This window comes from Conger conger, chromosome 6 (assembly GCF_963514075.1).
Source record: "Conger conger chromosome 6, fConCon1.1, whole genome shotgun sequence".
Lineage (NCBI taxonomy): Eukaryota > Metazoa > Chordata > Actinopteri > Anguilliformes > Congridae > Conger > Conger conger.
The window spans coordinates 15,950,387-15,969,928 of record NC_083765.1 but is presented as its reverse complement, the minus strand read 5'-3'; the positions used below and the strand labels follow the sequence as shown (position 1 = coordinate 15,969,928).

General features: G+C 41.4%; 3 protein-coding genes across 5 annotated transcripts in view; 2 read left to right on the top strand and 1 right to left on the bottom strand.

Annotated features, from left to right (window-relative positions):
* Positions 1–8,956, bottom strand: part of LOC133130319 (talin-2) — a 115,896-nt gene extending 106,940 nt beyond the window's left edge. For both annotated transcript variants that reach the window (XM_061244808.1, XM_061244809.1), the window contains exon 1: positions 8,844–8,956. The gene's annotated coding sequence lies outside the window, so the exon portion shown is untranslated. The remainder of the gene's footprint in view (positions 1–8,843) is intronic.
* Positions 8,957–14,506: 5,550 nt separating this feature from the next.
* LOC133131672 (C2 calcium-dependent domain-containing protein 4C-like) lies at positions 14,507–16,143 on the top strand. Its single transcript, XM_061247069.1, has 2 exons — positions 14,507–14,636; positions 14,800–16,143. The coding sequence occupies exon 2, from the start codon at positions 14,830–14,832 to the stop codon at positions 16,141–16,143; it is 1,314 nt and encodes a 437-aa protein (XP_061103053.1). The 5' UTR covers positions 14,507–14,636; positions 14,800–14,829.
* A 1,304-nt stretch (positions 16,144–17,447) lies between these two features.
* vps13c (vacuolar protein sorting 13 homolog C) overlaps positions 17,448–19,542 on the top strand; it is a 78,858-nt gene continuing 76,763 nt past the window's right edge. For both annotated transcript variants that reach the window (XM_061247098.1, XM_061247097.1), the window contains exon 1: positions 17,448–17,594. In XM_061247098.1, the coding sequence (XP_061103082.1) occupies positions 17,495–17,594 (100 nt within the window). In that variant the 5' untranslated portion in view covers positions 17,448–17,494. The remainder of the gene's footprint in view (positions 17,595–19,542) is intronic.

Genomic DNA, 19,542 nt, shown 5'->3' with positions numbered 1-19,542 from the left:
CAAAACACAAAGACAACATAGCCTAAAGCTATGCATTCATTTTACTTCACAAGCCTATTTAGACTTCTTGCAATCATTCTGTCCTCTGATTGGCTTAAATATTTCTGTAACGCCACTTACTTCCTGTCCCCCGTCCCAGCTGTGGAAAGTCCTCTTGGAGAACTCTTGGACCATTCCCAGTCAGCCGTAACCACCAGAGGAGGTATGAATGGGGTTTGAAAAGACACCCAATGTTGAGTGTTTCATTACTAAGCCCTTTTACAGGGTGAAGGATGGATCCCTCCATTTTTCCATCTACTTCCAACTCACCACAGGTTTTCTGGAAAAAACCTTGGCATATCCCTGGGGACTGGGGGGAGGAGGTGGTAATAAAGAGCTGTCCACTCATGAGTCACTTCCTGTGACCTCTGAACCCAACAGCCCAAGAGCCACACAGAGCTCCTCATTCGCCCGTAGCGTCCGAGTAAACGAGCACACGGAATCCACAGACTACCATTCATGGTGTGTTCTCTTAGCGTCACAATAAAAAAACAGTCAAAACAACAGAAAAGCCAGGCGGCTGTCAAATGATATGAGCAGCTGTTGGACTGTCCTATGAAGTAACGATGTGCCTTTTCTACCCAAAGAGACTGTAGCCCCCTGGAAATGTCTTTTTAAGCTGTGTCATGCACCGCTTCACTTGTCTGCATATTTCAGACTGAGACAAAGCCCCTTCAAATCATCCTCCTGCACAGCTGGCAGCAAGTCACATGGATGAGACCCAATATTCAATTATTCATGACATTACTATGACATCACTAATCCTCGACTTGAGCCATATCTATGGTTAATGACAAACATATTGAGGAAGAACCCAAAACCTGAGGACAGCACATAAAGTAACAGGTCATTTGTCATTTTTTTTATTGCCTGAAATGATGAGTAAATGCAGATTAATTGCAGTGAATTTCTATGGTATCGTATGACCAGACCTAAGCCAAAGGAGGGGTGTACAGTATCATGATCTTACAGTCTACCAGAACACGTGTGACAAAGGAACCTATTCTGAGAAACAGAATATCATAAAGCATGGAACACAAAGGAAAGGCCAAGTGAAAGGATGCATTTCAGCTCCAAACTACACCCCCCCCTACCCCAATGCACATCCACACCCTCATACGCTGCGTACAACACAATACAATCATGCGATCGCTGCCCTCTCTGATGACTCGAGAAGCACTTTGCCCGTACTCTCTGAATAAACATTTCCTGGGGAATTCCAACCAGGACTGTTATTCTTGGATGTAGTAAGAGTGGAACAAAGTCACTTTCTAATGGACCATGCTGAAAAAGCTTCTTCTGGAACATGGACGGACAGCTTCAGGGGGGACCAGATAATGAATAATATGACCCTTTGCCGCTTTCCGGCACTGGTCCTGTGGCTTTGCTGCAGGTCAGCAGATGTACATTTGATACACAGAAACACACTTACATCAGATGGAACAAAGTTAAATGGCAGCGTGTGTGTCAGCATGCATCAGTCTTTAGTCTCAGTGCCCTGTGATTCATACAGACACAAAGCTAGTGGCCTGTCAGCCACATCTGAAAGCGTTTCCACTTCAAGCTGAATCACAAATGTTTGCACAAACGAGCACAAACTCACATACACCAACACCGATATACACCCTCACAGTCTCACTCACTCACACACACACACACACACACACACACACAAGCAAGCAGTTACACCCACACACCCCGCACACACATTTGCACCCACACCCCCTGCACACACACACCCCCACACAGAAGCACAGTTACACCCACACACACATAGTTACACCCACACCCCCTGCACACACACACACACACACACACAGAAGCACAGTTACACCCACACAAACACACCCCACACACACATAGTTACACCCACACCCCCTGCACACACACACCCCCACACAGAAGCACAGTTACACCCACACACACACACACCACACACACATAGTTACACCCACACCTCCTGCACACACACACCCCCACACACAAGCACAGTTATACCCACACACACACACCCCACACACACATAGTTACACCCACACCCCCTGCACACACACCCCCACACACAAGCACAGTTACACCCACACACCCCATTCTCTGGGACTGCCCTGCCCTTTCCTCCTCTTCATACTCAATCTCAATGGGGCGCTACGTACCTCTGTTTAGCAGCAATACACCTTTATATATTTGCGTCTGTGTGAATAAGAGGTCTGACATGGGAAAGGAGGAGCAGGCTGATAGGAATGTGTGCCAGCAGGCTGGGTACTGCACTGCTGAAGTGCTCAGCAGCTCCTGCCAGCAGATCTCCTTTCAGCTCTGACCACGAGGGCCTCCCTTTGCCCTGCAGCAAACGTCTGAAATAAAGGAGAAGGTACACCATACAGCCAACCTGAGCAGGGTGTGAAAGGCCACAGGCTTTCAACAGCTATTTAACACATTGGCCACAAGACTACTTCTTCCTCTACGGCAAAAAAACAAAAACAAACACATTTTTAGCTAGGGAAATTTCTTGCAACAGAACACCATGCTCACGCCAAATTAACTAGTCATTTTCATTAAAGGCTTTACAATGGTCAAGGGGGGGGAAGGGGGGGGCACTACCTCTATAGCACTCTAGTAGTAAAGCACAATGGCCTGGATCTGTATCACCTTGGTTCTCTTGCACCCTAAGCCTGTAGTTCCAAGGCATGGCTATGTCGTACGTTAGCCCTCCCTCTGCAATGTTCTTACTCTTTCGTGCACAGAACACCACCAAAAAAGCAATCACCCTAACTTAATAATGGGTAATCTTTACTCTTGAGCAAACCAGATTTAAACCAAGCCATCCTTTCAGTCCAGACTGGCTGGTTGCAAACAATCATTGTGCCTCTCTAATTCAGTCCAAAGTATAAAATAAAGAAAACAAAGTGCCACCATCCGCCATAATGGTAAAGACACGCTTCCAGACGGTCTGTGGAGCAGACCACTCGTGCTGAAGAGGCAATTAGAGGAAACTCAAAAGGAATGTTCTCTTCAAACCCACTTCTCCTTAATAACAGGGTTGGGTTTTATCAGATCACTAAAGAACATTCACCCTCTCCCACAGTGTAGGCCTGACTCTGGCATTAGAGATTTCAACAAGGGTTTTACAAAGGCCACCAGAGCATAAATAACAATGAGAATGCCTGGCAGCCAGCCACATGTTGATCCGCAACGCAAACGGGGGAGCCCAGCAATATTCTGCAGTCGACATGAGTGCACATTCACTTTTTGGGGTCTCCTTCAATCTGTATCATGAAAACTGATAAAAGACCACTCAAATTTGTGCCTTTAATTTCTGACACTGTTAATGTCTGAGGTATAGTATTTTATCAGTTACTGTTGGCAGGCATATCTTCCAGCTAATTCTGTGACACTGGTGAGCCGTGCGCCGGGCCGATTCTATTTATAACTGCGCATATGAGAATGTGGGCATAACAGGAGGCCCAGAGAGACAGGGTCATGCCTCACCAGGGTGTGTGACAGAGGGTTAATGTCACCGGCTCAACACCCGGGTCAGGTTAGACCCCGTGTGGTAACCACCTGTGGCTGCACACGACCAAGAATTCTGCCGTTATGTCCGAGGGCATAACCACCGTAAAATCACCGATCAGAAGAAAAGTCTTCATTCATAGCATCATACATTTCACTTAGCAAGATATTTCCTTCACAATTTTCACGGATCTCCATTAGTGATTTAAAAATGTTAACCAAACTAAAATTTCAGACACATACATTCAAAGAGAATTTCTAAAATATTGGCCTTGTGTGATATTTACTCATTAATAACAGGAAAGAACATCTGAAAACTGGTTGGGCTAATTAGCAACAAACTTTTTACTCTTTCGTCAAGAATGAAAGCCCTGCACAAAATCCAGATACAATGCTTTCCTGCCTAGTTTGTAAAGTTAGCAAATGATCCATGCATCGCAGCTGAGCTTCTTTTCAGACACCCATAACTTCTGCAAGCACTGCCCAGGAGTTGTCCTGTGTTGAATTAGTTCTCTCTCTCTCTATCTAAGGTGTTTCCACACCAGCAGTTACATTTTAATTAAGTAAACTTAATTCAAGTGAAAATGGCCTGTTGCTTCCCCTCACAGTTCAGAGACACTAAACACGAGGGCCAGTGTTCAAATAAAAGCATCAGTCATCTCCCTATAATTGCACAGGGGATAATTGCATATTCCAGTTTATTGCATAGCATGCCGTTGGTCTCATTTTAATCCCACAGAGTCAATTTGTGTCATCCCGAACTGAATGTAAAACTTCATAATGGTCCCAATGAAAAAATGTAGCATGTAATCTGAAATGTGTAAACAAAATGGAGGTGTGCTTTTAATAATACCTGAATGGCGCTGATCCATCCATTTACCCTGGTCCACAGCATTCTTATCTACCATCTCCAACTAACTAGCCTCCCCGGCGCACAAACGGGGAGAAACCTGGCCGCTCCCTGGTCGGTGTTTAGCTTGGTCCTGACCCACCAGCGTCCCGCCTCTTCCACCTGACGCAGAGCGGAGAGCGGAGCACGCCGCGGTCCGCCGGCCCGGCGTGTTTACACAGCGCATCCTGTAATTACGCCGAGTGAAGCCCAGGCCTCAGCCGCTCATTATTTCCGCTCTACGGCCTTTGATGACAGTGGAGGCGGCCCCGGCCTCCTGCTCCAGCCAGCTGCACGTCAGATCAATAAATCAGCCCAGCAGTTTGTGAGCGACTTCTCCAGGACCAGCTGTTGACAGGATCTCATGGAGGAACGTGAGGCCTCTACCCGGCGTTCGCCCATGCCACAAACATCTGGAGCTTTTCCTGAACCTCAACACGCTACAGCGAGAGTGTGCAACAAGGTAGAGGTCTTTGTAGGGTTTTTTTTTTGAATGCCTGATGCCAGCCAGGTTGACGGGTCGAGACCATGTCCCCAACTGTGAGCCCAAGGCGTGACTGGCAACAAGCTATCCAGGAATCTTGCTACTGGCCTCCACAGTATGCCAGTTTTATATTTATTTATGAACACAATTCACAGAATGTAAATTCAAAGACATGTGACACTGCATGAAGGCCATGCAATAAAGAGATGGGTCGATATGTGACTTTTCAGTGATGCACAGAAGACAACCCCTGCTCTCAGATTCAGATGTAAATGTCTGAGTTTTCTGTTAACATTGTATATTTTAGGAATTTAGCAGACAGAGCTCCTACACATATTCCACAAGATTGTCAATGTTAGTGCCATCAATAGGGTCCTCAGGCAAATTCTCTGGTTTGTCCACGTTACAAACACACTGATTTAAGTTGCATGACTTCATTTGCGAAGCTCAGAACGTGAAGCCTCTCTGCCTTTGTAAGGCCTTTACTCTTTAAATCATATTAAAATTATATGTTAGAGCCTCGCCCCCCATCCAGCCACTCATTCATTCATTCTCGCTCTCTCCCTCACACCTTTATATAAGTTACTTTTTTTCTTATAAACCTGGCCCATAAAAAAGGTCATTCGTGCAGCAATTTCAAACATCCACTTCTTCTGCTCATATAACCAGGTCATCTCCCTGCCTGAATCACATTTTGCACTGTACAGTTTATCCTCTCTTGGGCTGTTTCTGCAGTACAGATGCCAGCAGCTAGACCAAATCCAATCACATTTACATGTCTAAACTGGATCAAGGAAGTGACCCGATCTTTTTTTTTTTTTTTTTTTTTTTTTGCAACAACAGAGGTCTCATAAATCAGTGAGGCTGTGCCTGGCAGTACTTTCTCCATCAAACTGATTAGTCTAATGCTTAATTTGAACACAATGACAACCATCCACAAAAATGAACAAATGCTTACTACTTTACTCACAGTAAGCTTTCAACCTCACGCTATCTTATGTGTTGCTCTATGTACACCGTGAGCGTTACATGCACAGGTATTGGTTTAAAAGTGGGAGTTCTCAAGGCAGCTCATGGCCAAGAGCTTTCTCCAAGTGACGTTCCTTCAAAACCATTCATATATTTGCACATAATTGTCCTGTTACAGCATTATATATAATGTTGTAAACTGGCAAAGGAAATTGGGCAGACAAATGTTTTGTTCTTTTGACTCAGTACTCAAACACACTGCACTTGAAATAAAACAATCAATATACCATAAGGTTAAAGCATGGGGGATCCTTTCAGAGTAATCTTTTATGACTTTTTATGCATAGTCCCATTTTAAAGGAGCAGAAGTAATTGGATGAATTAACAAAAACCGGTAATCTGAAATAAAGTAATCATATTAAATTCATGGTCACAAATCATTTGCAGTGCATGATTCCCAGAAGTCCACGAGCCAGATGCTCCCTGGTGATGCTGAGTCAGGCCTGTACTGCAGCCATCTTCGGTTCATGTTTGTTTCTGGAGCATTTTTGACTTCAGTCTTGTCATCTGCACGTGAAATTTATGTTCAACTGGATTCAGGATGGGCAACTGACTTGGCCACAGTCAGGAATATTCCACTTTTTGGCCCTGAAAAAGTCCTTGGCTGCTGCCTTTGGGTTACTATCGTCCTGCAAAGTGAAGCGCCTTCCAATTGGAAGCCTTTGGCTGGATCTGAGCAGCTATGATGTTTCTGTACACTCCAAAATTAATTCTGTGGCCACCATAAGCAATCACATCGTGAATCACAGAATGAAGATGGCTGCAATAAATGCCCAGGGCATACCGCTCAACTATATTCCACAGAGGAGTGGGGTGCTCCACATCATGAGGAGGGCCTTTCTTTCTCCACAATTTCCTCTTTCTATGACTTTGCCACAGGTTAATACTCATCTCATCTGTCCATGAGACTTTGTTCCAGAAGTTTTTTTGATGTACTTTTTACTATGTACAAAAAGAGCTGTAATTTCTCCATGGATGACCCCATATGGATGCAAGTCCCCTTTTTTTTCTTTTTTTTTTACTTTTTGTAAATGAGAAACTCATATCTAGACGAACCAGTGCTTACACAGAGGGCTACACTGACTAGTCCAATATTAGATAATTGTGTGATTAAATAAAACAACACAAGAATGGTGTAAATAATGACCTTGAGCCTTGGGTATTACACAAGTCAAACAGCATTTCATAGACAACAGGCTATCATGACAATCACAATTAATAGCCAAATAAAAACATTTACAAAACGGTTGCGATTGATAGATTAACGTCGTGCTTTACCTTGATCATTTTTGCTTATCAGAGGTGGTTGATTAGAAATTTCATCATATTACAATAGTTACATGATTTAAGATGGGGGGTGGTGCGCTCGTACAGAAGCAAATAGGCGAGACAGATACATCGAGTAATAAAATCGCCGTTATTTCGGTTTCAAGGCGACTTCGCCTTCCAGGAATACAGCCAACAACAATTATGCCGTTTGCGCTCCGCGATACAACGTAGCCTATGTGTTTCCGTGTACTGCTGAAAGAATTAGTGTTGCCGCTGCTATACAAATTGTTTGATGTCGATAAGCAGTGCTGATTGCTGACCAAGCCATGCAGCTTCTCCTCATTGGTAGGCTACTACATACGAGAAAGGCTCTCGGTGAAAAGTTTGTTGTTTCTAAACACCACCATGTTTTTATACGCGACAGCAGCCATAACCTGTATTGTTTTACAAAAACACGAATTGTTATAAATACGTGTTTATTTTTACGTTTCTTAGAGGATACGCGAATACAAATGGGCTATACAGCAAATTGTTCAAATGCAGCCGTTATAAACGAATGCCCAACCCATTGATTTCCAACCAAGTTACTACTGTCTTGGACCAGTTTCTTTCCATATGAAGCCATCTTTATTTTACGATATAATATGTTGCATATCATGTGTATTTATAATACAAATGACAATAAACCGGAATTTGATGCTTAAATTCGAACAGCTATTGCAAGTGGCCGTACTTGTACAACCATGAAGGTTTCGTGCGCCTCCCTCGGGTTTTTTCCTTGTTCTAAATGCATCATATTATACAATTGCATATAAAAGCTACGAATATGTGCATTCATTAATAAAGTTTCGGCATATTCAATAAATGTGTCACGCTGCATTCAGAGCGCTAATGGAAGTAGCTTGATATCCTTATAATATGGCGGCTTCACGTTTCGCCCTTCCAGGCTATAGCTTTAACCCCAAATTACTGTATTTGCTGAATGAGTGATTAAAAACTAATTAAAACAAACACTCAAGGTATTGATTTAATAAGGACTGTTGTAGTGAGGGTTTGTCTCCAGGAATATGTTTCACCATGGACATTTACGCGACTGCTTATCACCGTTGATTTCACATCTTTCCAACTAATTACTCGCCAATGATCAAGCCAAAAGCTCTCGTTAGGACAGTAGCCTACAATCTGGGTTTACCCAGGTTTATCCAACCCATATTTATTTTAACGGTGTCAGGTCAACTCAAAAACAATTATTCAACCAACAACATTTAATGGATAAATTATTGTTTGCATCAAGAAAACATCCAGACGAATTTAGCTAGTCTGTGGGGGACAACTAGATTGCTTGCTGGTCAAGTCATTTTATAAAAATTCAGAAAAGAAGATTGTGTAGAAGTCAGAATATGCTACGAATCGTGAAGCCAAAGAGAAGATGTTACTTCGCAAGCCAGTTAAATCACGCTGTTCCCAGCTCCTTCCATTCATCCGATAGCCATTGTCAACCTACGTTTGCAAGTATCAAATGCATTTTATTGCAAAAATAGTGCAATGGTGATTCTGAGCATGTCAAAATATGCGTCACAATGGAACGAGCAAGAAAAAAAGTAGTTAAATAACATTGGTACATACCTATTATTCCGCTACTATTTCATTGCAAGCTGCCAGACTTGAACGTACAGCAGGCTGCAGTCCTGCCTCTCTTGAGTCAAACCCCTCCTCGTTGAGATTCGCAAACTAACCCGAGTGGAGAGAGTAACGTGAAACGACGGATTCCTACACTAGGAAAAGAGGAAACGCGTCATAATCCAGGGACATCCATACCTCGTGCGATGTAGTCCTCTGCTTTGGTTTTTGGGAATAATGTCGCGTCCTATGGCTGTTACAGAAATATCCTATTTATGACACGTTTAAATTATATTATTGTTGAAATATATGGTATGAAGGTGTTTGCTCTATTTAGAAAATTGTGGAGCCACAGAGTAACCTATAGTTCCAGCACAAATTTTATTCAGGTCAAGTATTATTATTTTATGACAATTTCGACACAGATCTTTGTTTTATATTTTTTATTTGCACAACAACCTTTCTCCAACCCCCATTCTCCAGCCCCCCTCCATCCTCTTTGTGGGACCAGATCGACATATACATAACCCAAAATTCACTTGTTTTTACTATCTTTCATCGTGATCTCATTTAAACACAATTACATTTGCCATAATTGCAGGTACAATTTTTCTACCATCTACATCAACCACTCAAGCCCCACCCTGCATCTTGATATCATTTAAGTGATTTCCACTAATCATGTTGAGACAGACATCCACATTTTTAACCTACACATATAAGCTTGCGAGCTGAAAGCACAAGCATATTTTAACAAAACTATACATTTGCTAGAATAGATCAATTGTCATTTGAAACTTAAGTATAGGCACATCGGGTATAACATTTTGTTCATATTGCAAAACTACTGTAAGCTATGACAATGGACATACCGTATAAGTACTTTGCATTGTATTATTTTAGCAGATGCTGTTATATAGGTTTACAAAAGAAGCAACAGGAACAACAGAAAGGGTGAGTTACCTTTATTACTTTTTCCTATTCCTATTACTCATTTACCTGAGTATGAAGAATAACAAAAAATAAATGATGCTATGTTCTTGCATGCAGTATAGTAGCTGAGAGGAAAAATGTCTGGGGCATTGTTATAAAAAAAGCAAAAAGAAAGTAGATTCACAGCAATAAAGAGACATACTAATAATGTTTAGCTGGAACAAAATTATGTATTTTATGAAATGTCATTTAATCGGCCAGATCTGTGACCTGGTCTGACAATGGACAGTCTTAATTTTGTTATTTACCTGATGCATTTATCCAAAGTGACTTACAGTTCATTAGACTAAGCAGGGGACAATTCCCCCTGGAGTAATGCGGAGTTAAGGGCCTTGCTCAAGGGGACATGGCTGTGTGGATCTTATTGTGGCTACACCAGGGCTTGAACCATCAACCTGGCCCCAGTCATGTACCTTAGTCACTAGGTTACAGACTGCCCTAATTTTTAAATATGATTCTAAAGTTGTGCTTTATCTGTGTCTGAAAAACGCTGTGAGAGTTCAAATGTGATGCAGGGAGCCTGCTATATATGTCATTTTTCACTGATGAATGTCATAATATACTCCATATCAGGATATGCATCAGTACATGACAGCAGTAATTCATCTCATATTTATGGTATTATCCACACTAAGCATTACTTAAATCATTCATCTACATGAAACAATTATGGGGGAAACTTATTTGGCTGGCTGTGCAGGCTAATCAGTCCTTCCCCTTTGGGGCTTTCATTGACTTACATGAACAGATTGAGGCATTTTTACTGTCTTCAGTTATTTATCATACAATCCATTACAAGCTCATCAGATGTGGAAAAAGTACTAAAACAAGGTGTCGCTATTTAAATGTTCTATGATCAGTTTCCTTTTGCTTTATTGGATCAATACATATGAAACACAAATAATGTAATGTTCTGTATTGCTATTTTGCCAAATATATTTCTGTAAAATATGATTATGTTGTGTTGTACCTACTAATAGTACTAACCATACTAATGGAGAGTACCTTGAAGAGGTATTTGTTCCATTACATCATTCACTGGCAATTAGTTAAAAATGTAAATCAAGGATTTACAAATAAGTCATGAAATCACAGAGTTACAATAATGTCAATCAATTTATTTCCTGGGGGACTTATTTTGTAAAAATACTTATTCAATTGTGACAATGTGCTTGAATTGATTCAAACTCTACTGGAACATAAATGTGAAATGATAATAAGTGTATGATTAGCCAGTAATCAGTTTCTGGAGAAATATCCGTGGTGCCCTTTAAAAGAAGGCTTCTTTTGACTGACTGATTCTCATGTTCAAGCTCATGTAGATTGCTTTAGAACATGTCGCTGCAGGCAGCAAGCGGAAATTCAGAGAGAGAGACCAGGCAGAAGAGCCTGTGGGTACAGGAGCAAACATCACTCCAGTGCCAGAGCGATGCCTAATCTTATGGAAGATTAATAGTATTTCTGAGATATAATTGTTTTGCAGAAAAGCTACTGAACTATCCACTTCAAAAGGAAAGGTGTGGTGTAAGCACCATTTCAAAAGGGCAGTGTGTAGTGCAAGAATCAAAATGAAAACTCATTGAGATGTTGGCCATTGTGTTTTTCCTTACAGTTCTTATGTTACCAGAGGACTGAAATTTCAGTCAGTGGGATGGTTTTGCGGTCTAAAAAGGGGATAGTGATAGGTTGCAATAGCCTTGGCAAAATGTGTGAAATACACACAACCTTATCTGACTATCACTTCCATTCTCCAAGATAACCATTTGCCAAATTAAAATGTTGATTTCAGAGTTTATAATGTACTGTAAAGAACTGAATGTTCTCCTAAGATAACACAACCTGTATTTGACTTTGCAAGTATCATTGAATACACACAGTAAAATTGTATATTTATTATATAATTGTATATACATAACATACATAAGTTACAACACACTCTTTTCCTCATTTTATAGTCTCACTGAATCACGTTACCCGCCTTTTAGGTTGGTTGACCTCATCACGTCGGAGGGCTTCACAAAAATCCACTGACAGTAAGTTTAGTCAGACAAGAGCTCTTAAAGTGATTTCAATCCTTTTAAAGAAAAACAGCTGCTTTTTAATGAGCTGAGTCAGGCATGTTCAGATACAAGTCAGATACAGCCTGTTTTATGTAAACTGTTGGTTCGGCTCAACTTAACTCTTCTTATTGCCTCCATGGAGGTGAGAATCTTGTGGGAAGTTAGTTCTCCCCTCCAAGGAAAGAAACAGACACTTTTGGGTCTTTGACTGAATGACCGAATGAGACATATTATTATAACAATAAAATCTATCTGTTTCTGCAAATAGCACATCAATCTTAGTACAAAAACAGGAAATTATTTTAAATAGGACATGACAGTTATTCTTCAGGAAGTTTGATTACCAATTAGCATCATGGCTAAATTTTTCAAAACCTTTCTCACGTAGCTAATTTGAGCTATTTATAAAAACTAAATATTGGTAGTATTATGGAAATAAAATCCAGGAAATGTTTGGTTGAATGTTGCAAACATTACTTAATTGGATTGCTTTACCTAATCTATATACAGAAACTGCCCTTTAAATGGCTGACTGATTAATGCAATTTTTATATAAATATAGAAAGTAATTGACATTAAGTTTCTGCTGTGCAACATTATTATAACCAAGCATTGGCTTTCCAGTGTTCTTCCAGTAGCATATGAAATTAACTACTACCGCATTTCCCACAGGCTATATGCGATATAATGTATTTCAGTGATCACCCACAGCGACAAATTCTTACGTTTTTTAATTTTGTCGATGATATTCAAGTCATATGCGTGTGAAGTGTAGAAAAATGCTGCATTCAGGCAAAGCCTGCCCCCTTGTGTTGATAAGAAAATGCAGTTGACTGAAGTTAATTCTATTGGATGGTGTCCACGTCCCCATTTTCTATGGGAGGAGGCCACAACTTCCTTATAATCTTAGAAAAGGACACTTCTTCTCTAACCAGACAGGATTGTGTCAATTTGTATTATAACTGAGTACAAATGGTCACTGCAGGCAGACACAAATATACTGTCCTCATTATGCAGCATAATAATCATGAAATGCAGACAAAGATCTTAGATCAGTTATGCCCATGTAGGTGAAGTAAACAAATGGCAAGGGATTTATACTGTATGTTTTTAAACTTAGTGTGGGGATATTGTTAATCTGTTTTATTGTACTTGCATGTTCTTGAGCACACAAAGCTTGATGCACTCAGTTCTTACACACTTGCTGTATATACGTACATGGGAGACAAAATGCATATTTCATCTCTGGATATATTTTAATTGAATTAAAATGAATCATGAATTTTCAAAGCAAGTCACTTAACTGAAGGCTCGGTGACTGATTGTTGTTACACTGCCTTTTACCTACCTGCTGCTGTCCTCTAGCCTTTAGCAGCCACGTCTGCTCTTTCAGCACCTTGAATATGAATACATGACTGAATGCATGTCTGTCCTGTCTGATTCTGGATACAAACTGTTCCCAGATTTCTTAGAAAATGGCTGCTTATTTTTAAATTATCTGGCTGTAAAGCACATACCCACCACCTGTCTAATGCAGGTGTGTTGGGTAACCAAGGCATCCTACTTGAACTGTGACCATTAAATTCTGTATCCGAGCAAGACTTGTGTAATGTAGGATGTAGATTTTAATACATATTTTCACATTTGTGTACACACACAGACACACAGACACACACACACACACACACACACACACACACACAGATGCACATGAGCACACACCCACGCGTACACACACACTCGGACACACGTAAGCAACATATTATTTACATTTTCATACCACAAGGTGGCGATGTTGATATTCTCCTTGACTTGGAGCTGTCAAAATGGAGAAATGTGTTTTATGATATGAACATTAAAAAGGTTAAAATAAATATCCTTAGACTTTCGCAGATATAGGAGGTTTTCACTGATTAGTAATGTATTACTGACTATTATTTTTTCAGAGAATGGGCTTAATTGTAATCTTGCCTTCTGTTAAGCGTAAGAACCTTCCCTCCATGTTATCAGATTAAACACCAGTACCTGTCTTCATTTATCAGTCAACTTCAAATGATACCACAGAATATAGATGCATGTTTAACAAAGAAATAAAAAAAATTAGATGTGGGGCAGTGGAAGGGAGCTCCAGACAAACATTTATATTTAAGTGTTATTATGTGCTATAATTATTTTCTCTATATGCTTGTTAAAATTTTATATGTTGAATATGACATTGAAATAACTGGCTAAAGACTTGTTTCCAAATACTGCTTGATATTTGTTAAAATATAAAAACCCACAACCAAATAAATTAGCAAATATTTAAAATAAATTTTATTTATTTATATAATGCATAGCCTTTATTCCCTCTGAATCTGTTTCTGACAGACTATTGACAGAAATAGAAAGTAAACTGGAATTAGCATGCACTTATTTAGGGTTATTTTTTGACTGAAGAGTTTATCATCGCCTTGTGTTTCTGACAGGCCTTTGTCCAGGTTATTTCCACCCTGCACACGTTAGGTAGTTTCTATGAGAACAGTGGTGGAGGAGGAGCCTTATGAAGGAGCTGAGCCTGGCCCTGCCCACAGCTCATATTTATAGCTGACGCTCACACAGATCCTCACAGACGCACAGGTCCTGACTGCAGAGAGTCTGAGTGAGCCTCAGGTGTTGCCTGGTAACCCTAGACAGTTTCCTGCTGGCCGCCGAGCAACTAGCCTTCTGACACAGTGCTGGATTCACTAAAAAGCTGACACACAAGGTAAGCATCCATTTGTCAATGAGTGCTCTTGAAAAACGTCTGTTGGATGTTTGTTTTATATTCATATATAAGCTTTACGTTTACTCCATTAAGATTTCTTGCTTGGGAGATGCTGAATGCTGTTGTGATGACCAAACCTTTTTTTTTATAAAACCTTTTGCAGAGTTCAGAAAACCCTCTGCAGTGAGTGTCCATGTGGGTGGTGGACAAGATCCGCGTGTCAGTGGAGAGAACCAACCTGCCGCTCCCTATCACAGAATACAGCTTCAGGATCGCCGACATCATGTTCGGGGACAAGGCCACCTCCGAGAGGAACAACAGAATGTCCCTTTGCCCAAATGTCATCACTCCAGCTACCATCCCGAAATTCTGCATCCCACCGAAGATGCCCTCCCAGCAGGAGGTGAAGGGCATGGAGTCGGTTAGGGCTGGACTCAGCCCCAGGAGTGAGACTGTGGCGCGGGAGGTGGTCAGTACGCACATCATTCAGGTGGAGAATGTGGACGAGACGCCCTTTGACAACGGGTACAGCGATGAGGAGACCACTAACGCTGACCCGCAAAGCCAAGCCGCCCTCTCCCTCCCCCACCTGGCCAAAGCACAGACCTGCTATGGCTTCTGCACCCTGCTGGAGAGCCCCCACACCAGGAGGAAGGAGTCTCTGTTCCACAATGACCCTGCCTCTTTTGGCATCCCCCTGATCCTCCCCAGACCCCGGCCCAGCGCCTGCTCCAGAGCCTTCCCCTCCTCGGGCTCCCTGGGGCTCGGAACGCTGAGCTCCCGGCTCTCCCCCAGGACCCTGGCACAGAGCCGGCAGAGCACCCTGGACAGTGACACCACCTCCTCCACCGAGTCCTCCCCCTACAGCTCCCCGCTGCTCCCACGCTCGGCTCCCAGGTCCTCACTCTTCAAGGCCCTGAGCCAAGAGAGGCTGCTGTCCAGGGGCGCCAAGAAAATGCCCCTGTCCAGAAACGACTCTCTGTCCACTGATGAAGGCAGCTCCACGGACAACAGCCCCTGCGTGCTGAGGAGAGCGTCCGAGGGCCTTCTGAAGCCCCTGCCTGGGGCTTGCAGCCTGGCTCCACCGGCCATCTTCCCCACTGACCTGGTTCTCTACAGGGATAGGGTGACCAGGGAGAGCCGAGTGCCCCTGGGAAGGGATGGGACCCTCAGGATTTCTGCCGAGTACTGCCTGGAGAACCAGAGGCTCCGGGTGCGTCTGATCAGCGGTGAAGGGCTTTACACCTCTTCTGTGGACCCAAAAAGCATCAACTGCAGTGTCACCATATCCGTCCTACCCGGAAAGTCCCAGAAACAGCGCAGCACCCTAATCCGGAAAAGCCGGAACCCCATCTTCAATGAGGATTTCTTTTTTGACGGAATATCAGAGGATGACCTCTGCCTCCGCTCTCTGCGATTCAAAGTGATCAATAAAATGTCAACGATGAAGAGGGACTACACTCTTGGTGACTGTGAGCTTCTTCTGACCACCATATTAACTCTGTGATGTCATACTATCAATAATTTCTTCCCAACTTGAAGTTATGTATTTATACTTTTATATTGTGTAAAGAAATGTTGCATATTAAATTCTGAAAAAAACATAAATTCAGTTTCCTTCTCTGTTGTGTGTCAATCTGGATTATTGGATTTTTAAAAGAGTTCAAATCATTTGTATGGACGAAAATCTCAGTCAATCATCAATCATCTGACCGCAGTTAGAAACATTAGTGAATAGGATTGTTATAAGGATTTTATTCTGGCAGAAACAATATCATTCTATTCACTATTTTTTAAAAGTGATACTCAAAATATTATGGGTATATACAGATCACATCAACTATCCCTCTCGGTGTCCACCAGATTTACTGCATTCTCCCTTTAATTAGACACATAAATATCATCCACAGGTAGAAAATGAAAATGAAACACCCATATGCCATCAGAATCATTTGGAATTCCTGTTCAAAAGCCAAACTTTGAAAAGTGTCTTTTTTTATTTGCTGCCAGTCAGTGTTTAACCAGAAATCACAATATGTTACAAGGTTTTAAATACATACTCACTCTCTTGATTCATTATAAAAAGAGAGGGGTTTGAATTCATGTGTTTTTAAATCCAATAGAAAAGGTTCATTTACTTATTCAAGAGAACAATAACACTTGAAACCATGTCAGATGAAAACATCATTAAAACATATATATAGTTATAAAACATTATACTTTTAGTAATAGCAATGATCAGCTATGAGTTATTACGAATACTACCAATCTGCCTTGGAGTATGTGGCACACAAGGCTGCAGCTGCAAATAAATTAAAAAATAATAATAATAATAATAGCACTTGTTTCAGGTAGGCATTGTGTGAAATTCATGCTCAAGCAATTTACTTGCACATGTTGTGCAATGAACCATAAATATAACCTATTTCACCTTCTGCTTACAGATTAAATATATAGATGGTTAAATAATTTTGCTTGCATTAACACTGTGGAAATTCTTCCTGTCAAACGCATACCTCCTTGCTCCCTCCTCTTTTTTCAGGGGGAAAAAAAGGGCTGTCCAGTATGGTATGGTATCCACAGGCACAGAACCTTAAAAGATCATTGAACGTGCAACGCCACAGACTCAGTGAATTTGCATCTCGTTTGTCTTGACGTGTTAATCCAAGCTGTTCAGTTTATTTCCGAATCAACTGCTCGTGCTGTCAATAGCAGCCAGGCATAGGTAGTTGATCGCAGATTTAGCTTTCTGAGTTTCGGTACCACCAAATTGAAAGGAGATCTCAGCCACATCACGGGATTTGCGCTTCAACATCTAAGAACCCTGGTCAATTGGCTAGGGTGTGCTACATATAACCATGGTGTTTGAATCTCTGGTCAGTGATCTATTGAACAAATTCATCGGTGATTATGTGGAAAACCTGGATAAGTCCCAGCTCAAGATTGGTATTTGGGGAGGTATGGACAACAGTAAAAGTATGGATGCATGTCATCGCTGTAAACAGCAGCCAAACAGCAAGCTAGCTAATGTATCATGACAAGTGGCAATCTGCGTAGACAGCATGTAACACATTGTGCTTACACCTGCATTGAAAACGCAACTCTTTGATATTCGGCATTTTTTAGTGTAGCTATTTTGCAATTACAGCTAGGTTAACTGTCTGAAAAGCTAACATGATAGCTTGCCAGAAAGCCCATTTGACAGTGCTGTCTGTCGGTCTTTCATGTGTGTTTTTCATAAATAACACAGCTAGCTAACGTTAATGCATTACTAAAATGGTATCGAGATCTAGCTAGGTCACACATTAGCTGGCAATATAACTCTGAATGAGCTGCAAACTGTAAATGCTGCTGTACTTGACGCGGCTAAAATTGCATACGTGCAGTTGGCTACCAGGTAGATAGGTAGTTGGGGAGACGCCGTAGGTAGCTACGTATAACTGTCGATTCTTTTTTCAAGACTTTTGGTTCTGAGTGAAATTGAGAAAATATTATTTTGAATTCTCTATTTGAATTATCTATTACCTAAACTTTGGATAAAATTACATGAAATGTTCGTGCAATCTAACGCAGAACTCGGAAATGCATGCTAGCTACCTGCAATTGTAGCTACTACGTAGGGCAGGATACTGTGCCGCTAACTGTTTCTGCAAGTAGAATTTTTAAATATTGTTTTTACTGTGTATTGTTGTGTCGATGATGACATGGTAATACAACATTGCATTCTCATTTTATAAATAACAGCGAGTACAGTATACTAAAATAGCACTGTATGTGTCTGTTGGAAGTCGTCAAGGAAGTGTTACTCTGCAGGTATTCCTGTGCCCTGTTTGTGTTGTATTATAGCCTATGCATTTGAGGCCATGTGGATCCTATACAGAATACTTTTGTTCAATTCTACAATTTCAGATCTGATTAACACTGTGTGGTCCAGTGTCTCATGCAAGAAACGTGTTACATATTACAAATATTTAACCTGCATTATCCTACCTGAAACTACTGCATACACATTGCATTCTGAGCAATGTCTAATTAAGTCTGGTGTTCAGGTGATAATTTGAATTTTGATAAATATTTGCATAGGTCTTTCATGTTGAGTTCTGCTATGTTTTATTAGTCTTCTGACAGGTGTGGCCCATACCTCAGCTCTCTGCTTGCTTTGTCATGTGGTCATACAGGATTCTCCTGATGGGGTGCAGGCCATACCAGATTCCACCTGTGCTCCCATACAACAGGAAGTCCCATACTGTTTAGCTCACTCAGGTCATCTAGATTATCAGCGCACATTTTGGAGCCCTGATGTAATGTGTTGCTATATCTAGTAGGCTAGCTTGTTATGTGGCACTCTTAATGAAGTTTGAAATGTATCATCATTGGACACCCAACTTTACATAATAGCTAAAAACCATTTCAATTCAATTGCATATGCAGTTGAAATCCTATGGTCCTGTTCAGTAGTCTTCTTCTTCTTCTTCTTCTTCTTCTTCTTCTTCTTCTTCTTAGTCCCTTGGCTATAGTCGCCTACATGGCTTCTATTCAGGCATGCAACTTGGCATTTAAGCCTCATTCACATGACGAGAATCAAAGACTCCAGTCAAGGCTAAGTAAGGCAGTACACATGAGAACAATCGACTACCAGCAGCTGTTGAAATGTCATCCGTCCAGGAACACTGGAAGCTGAGGGACATACAGAATAAGCTATAAACTGCCTGCATTATACAATGCTGTACTGAAGCTAAAACCTGGTCAAAGTTCTAATGATTTGAATTGGGCATGTCATTGGTGCCAAGTTGGGCACCGATCATATGATTGGGTTGGGTTGGGTTGATCATATGATACCATGGCGACCGTTTTCAGCTGGTCATGTGCATGCAGCTTTACGAGTAATGACTCAAGTGCAGTGCCT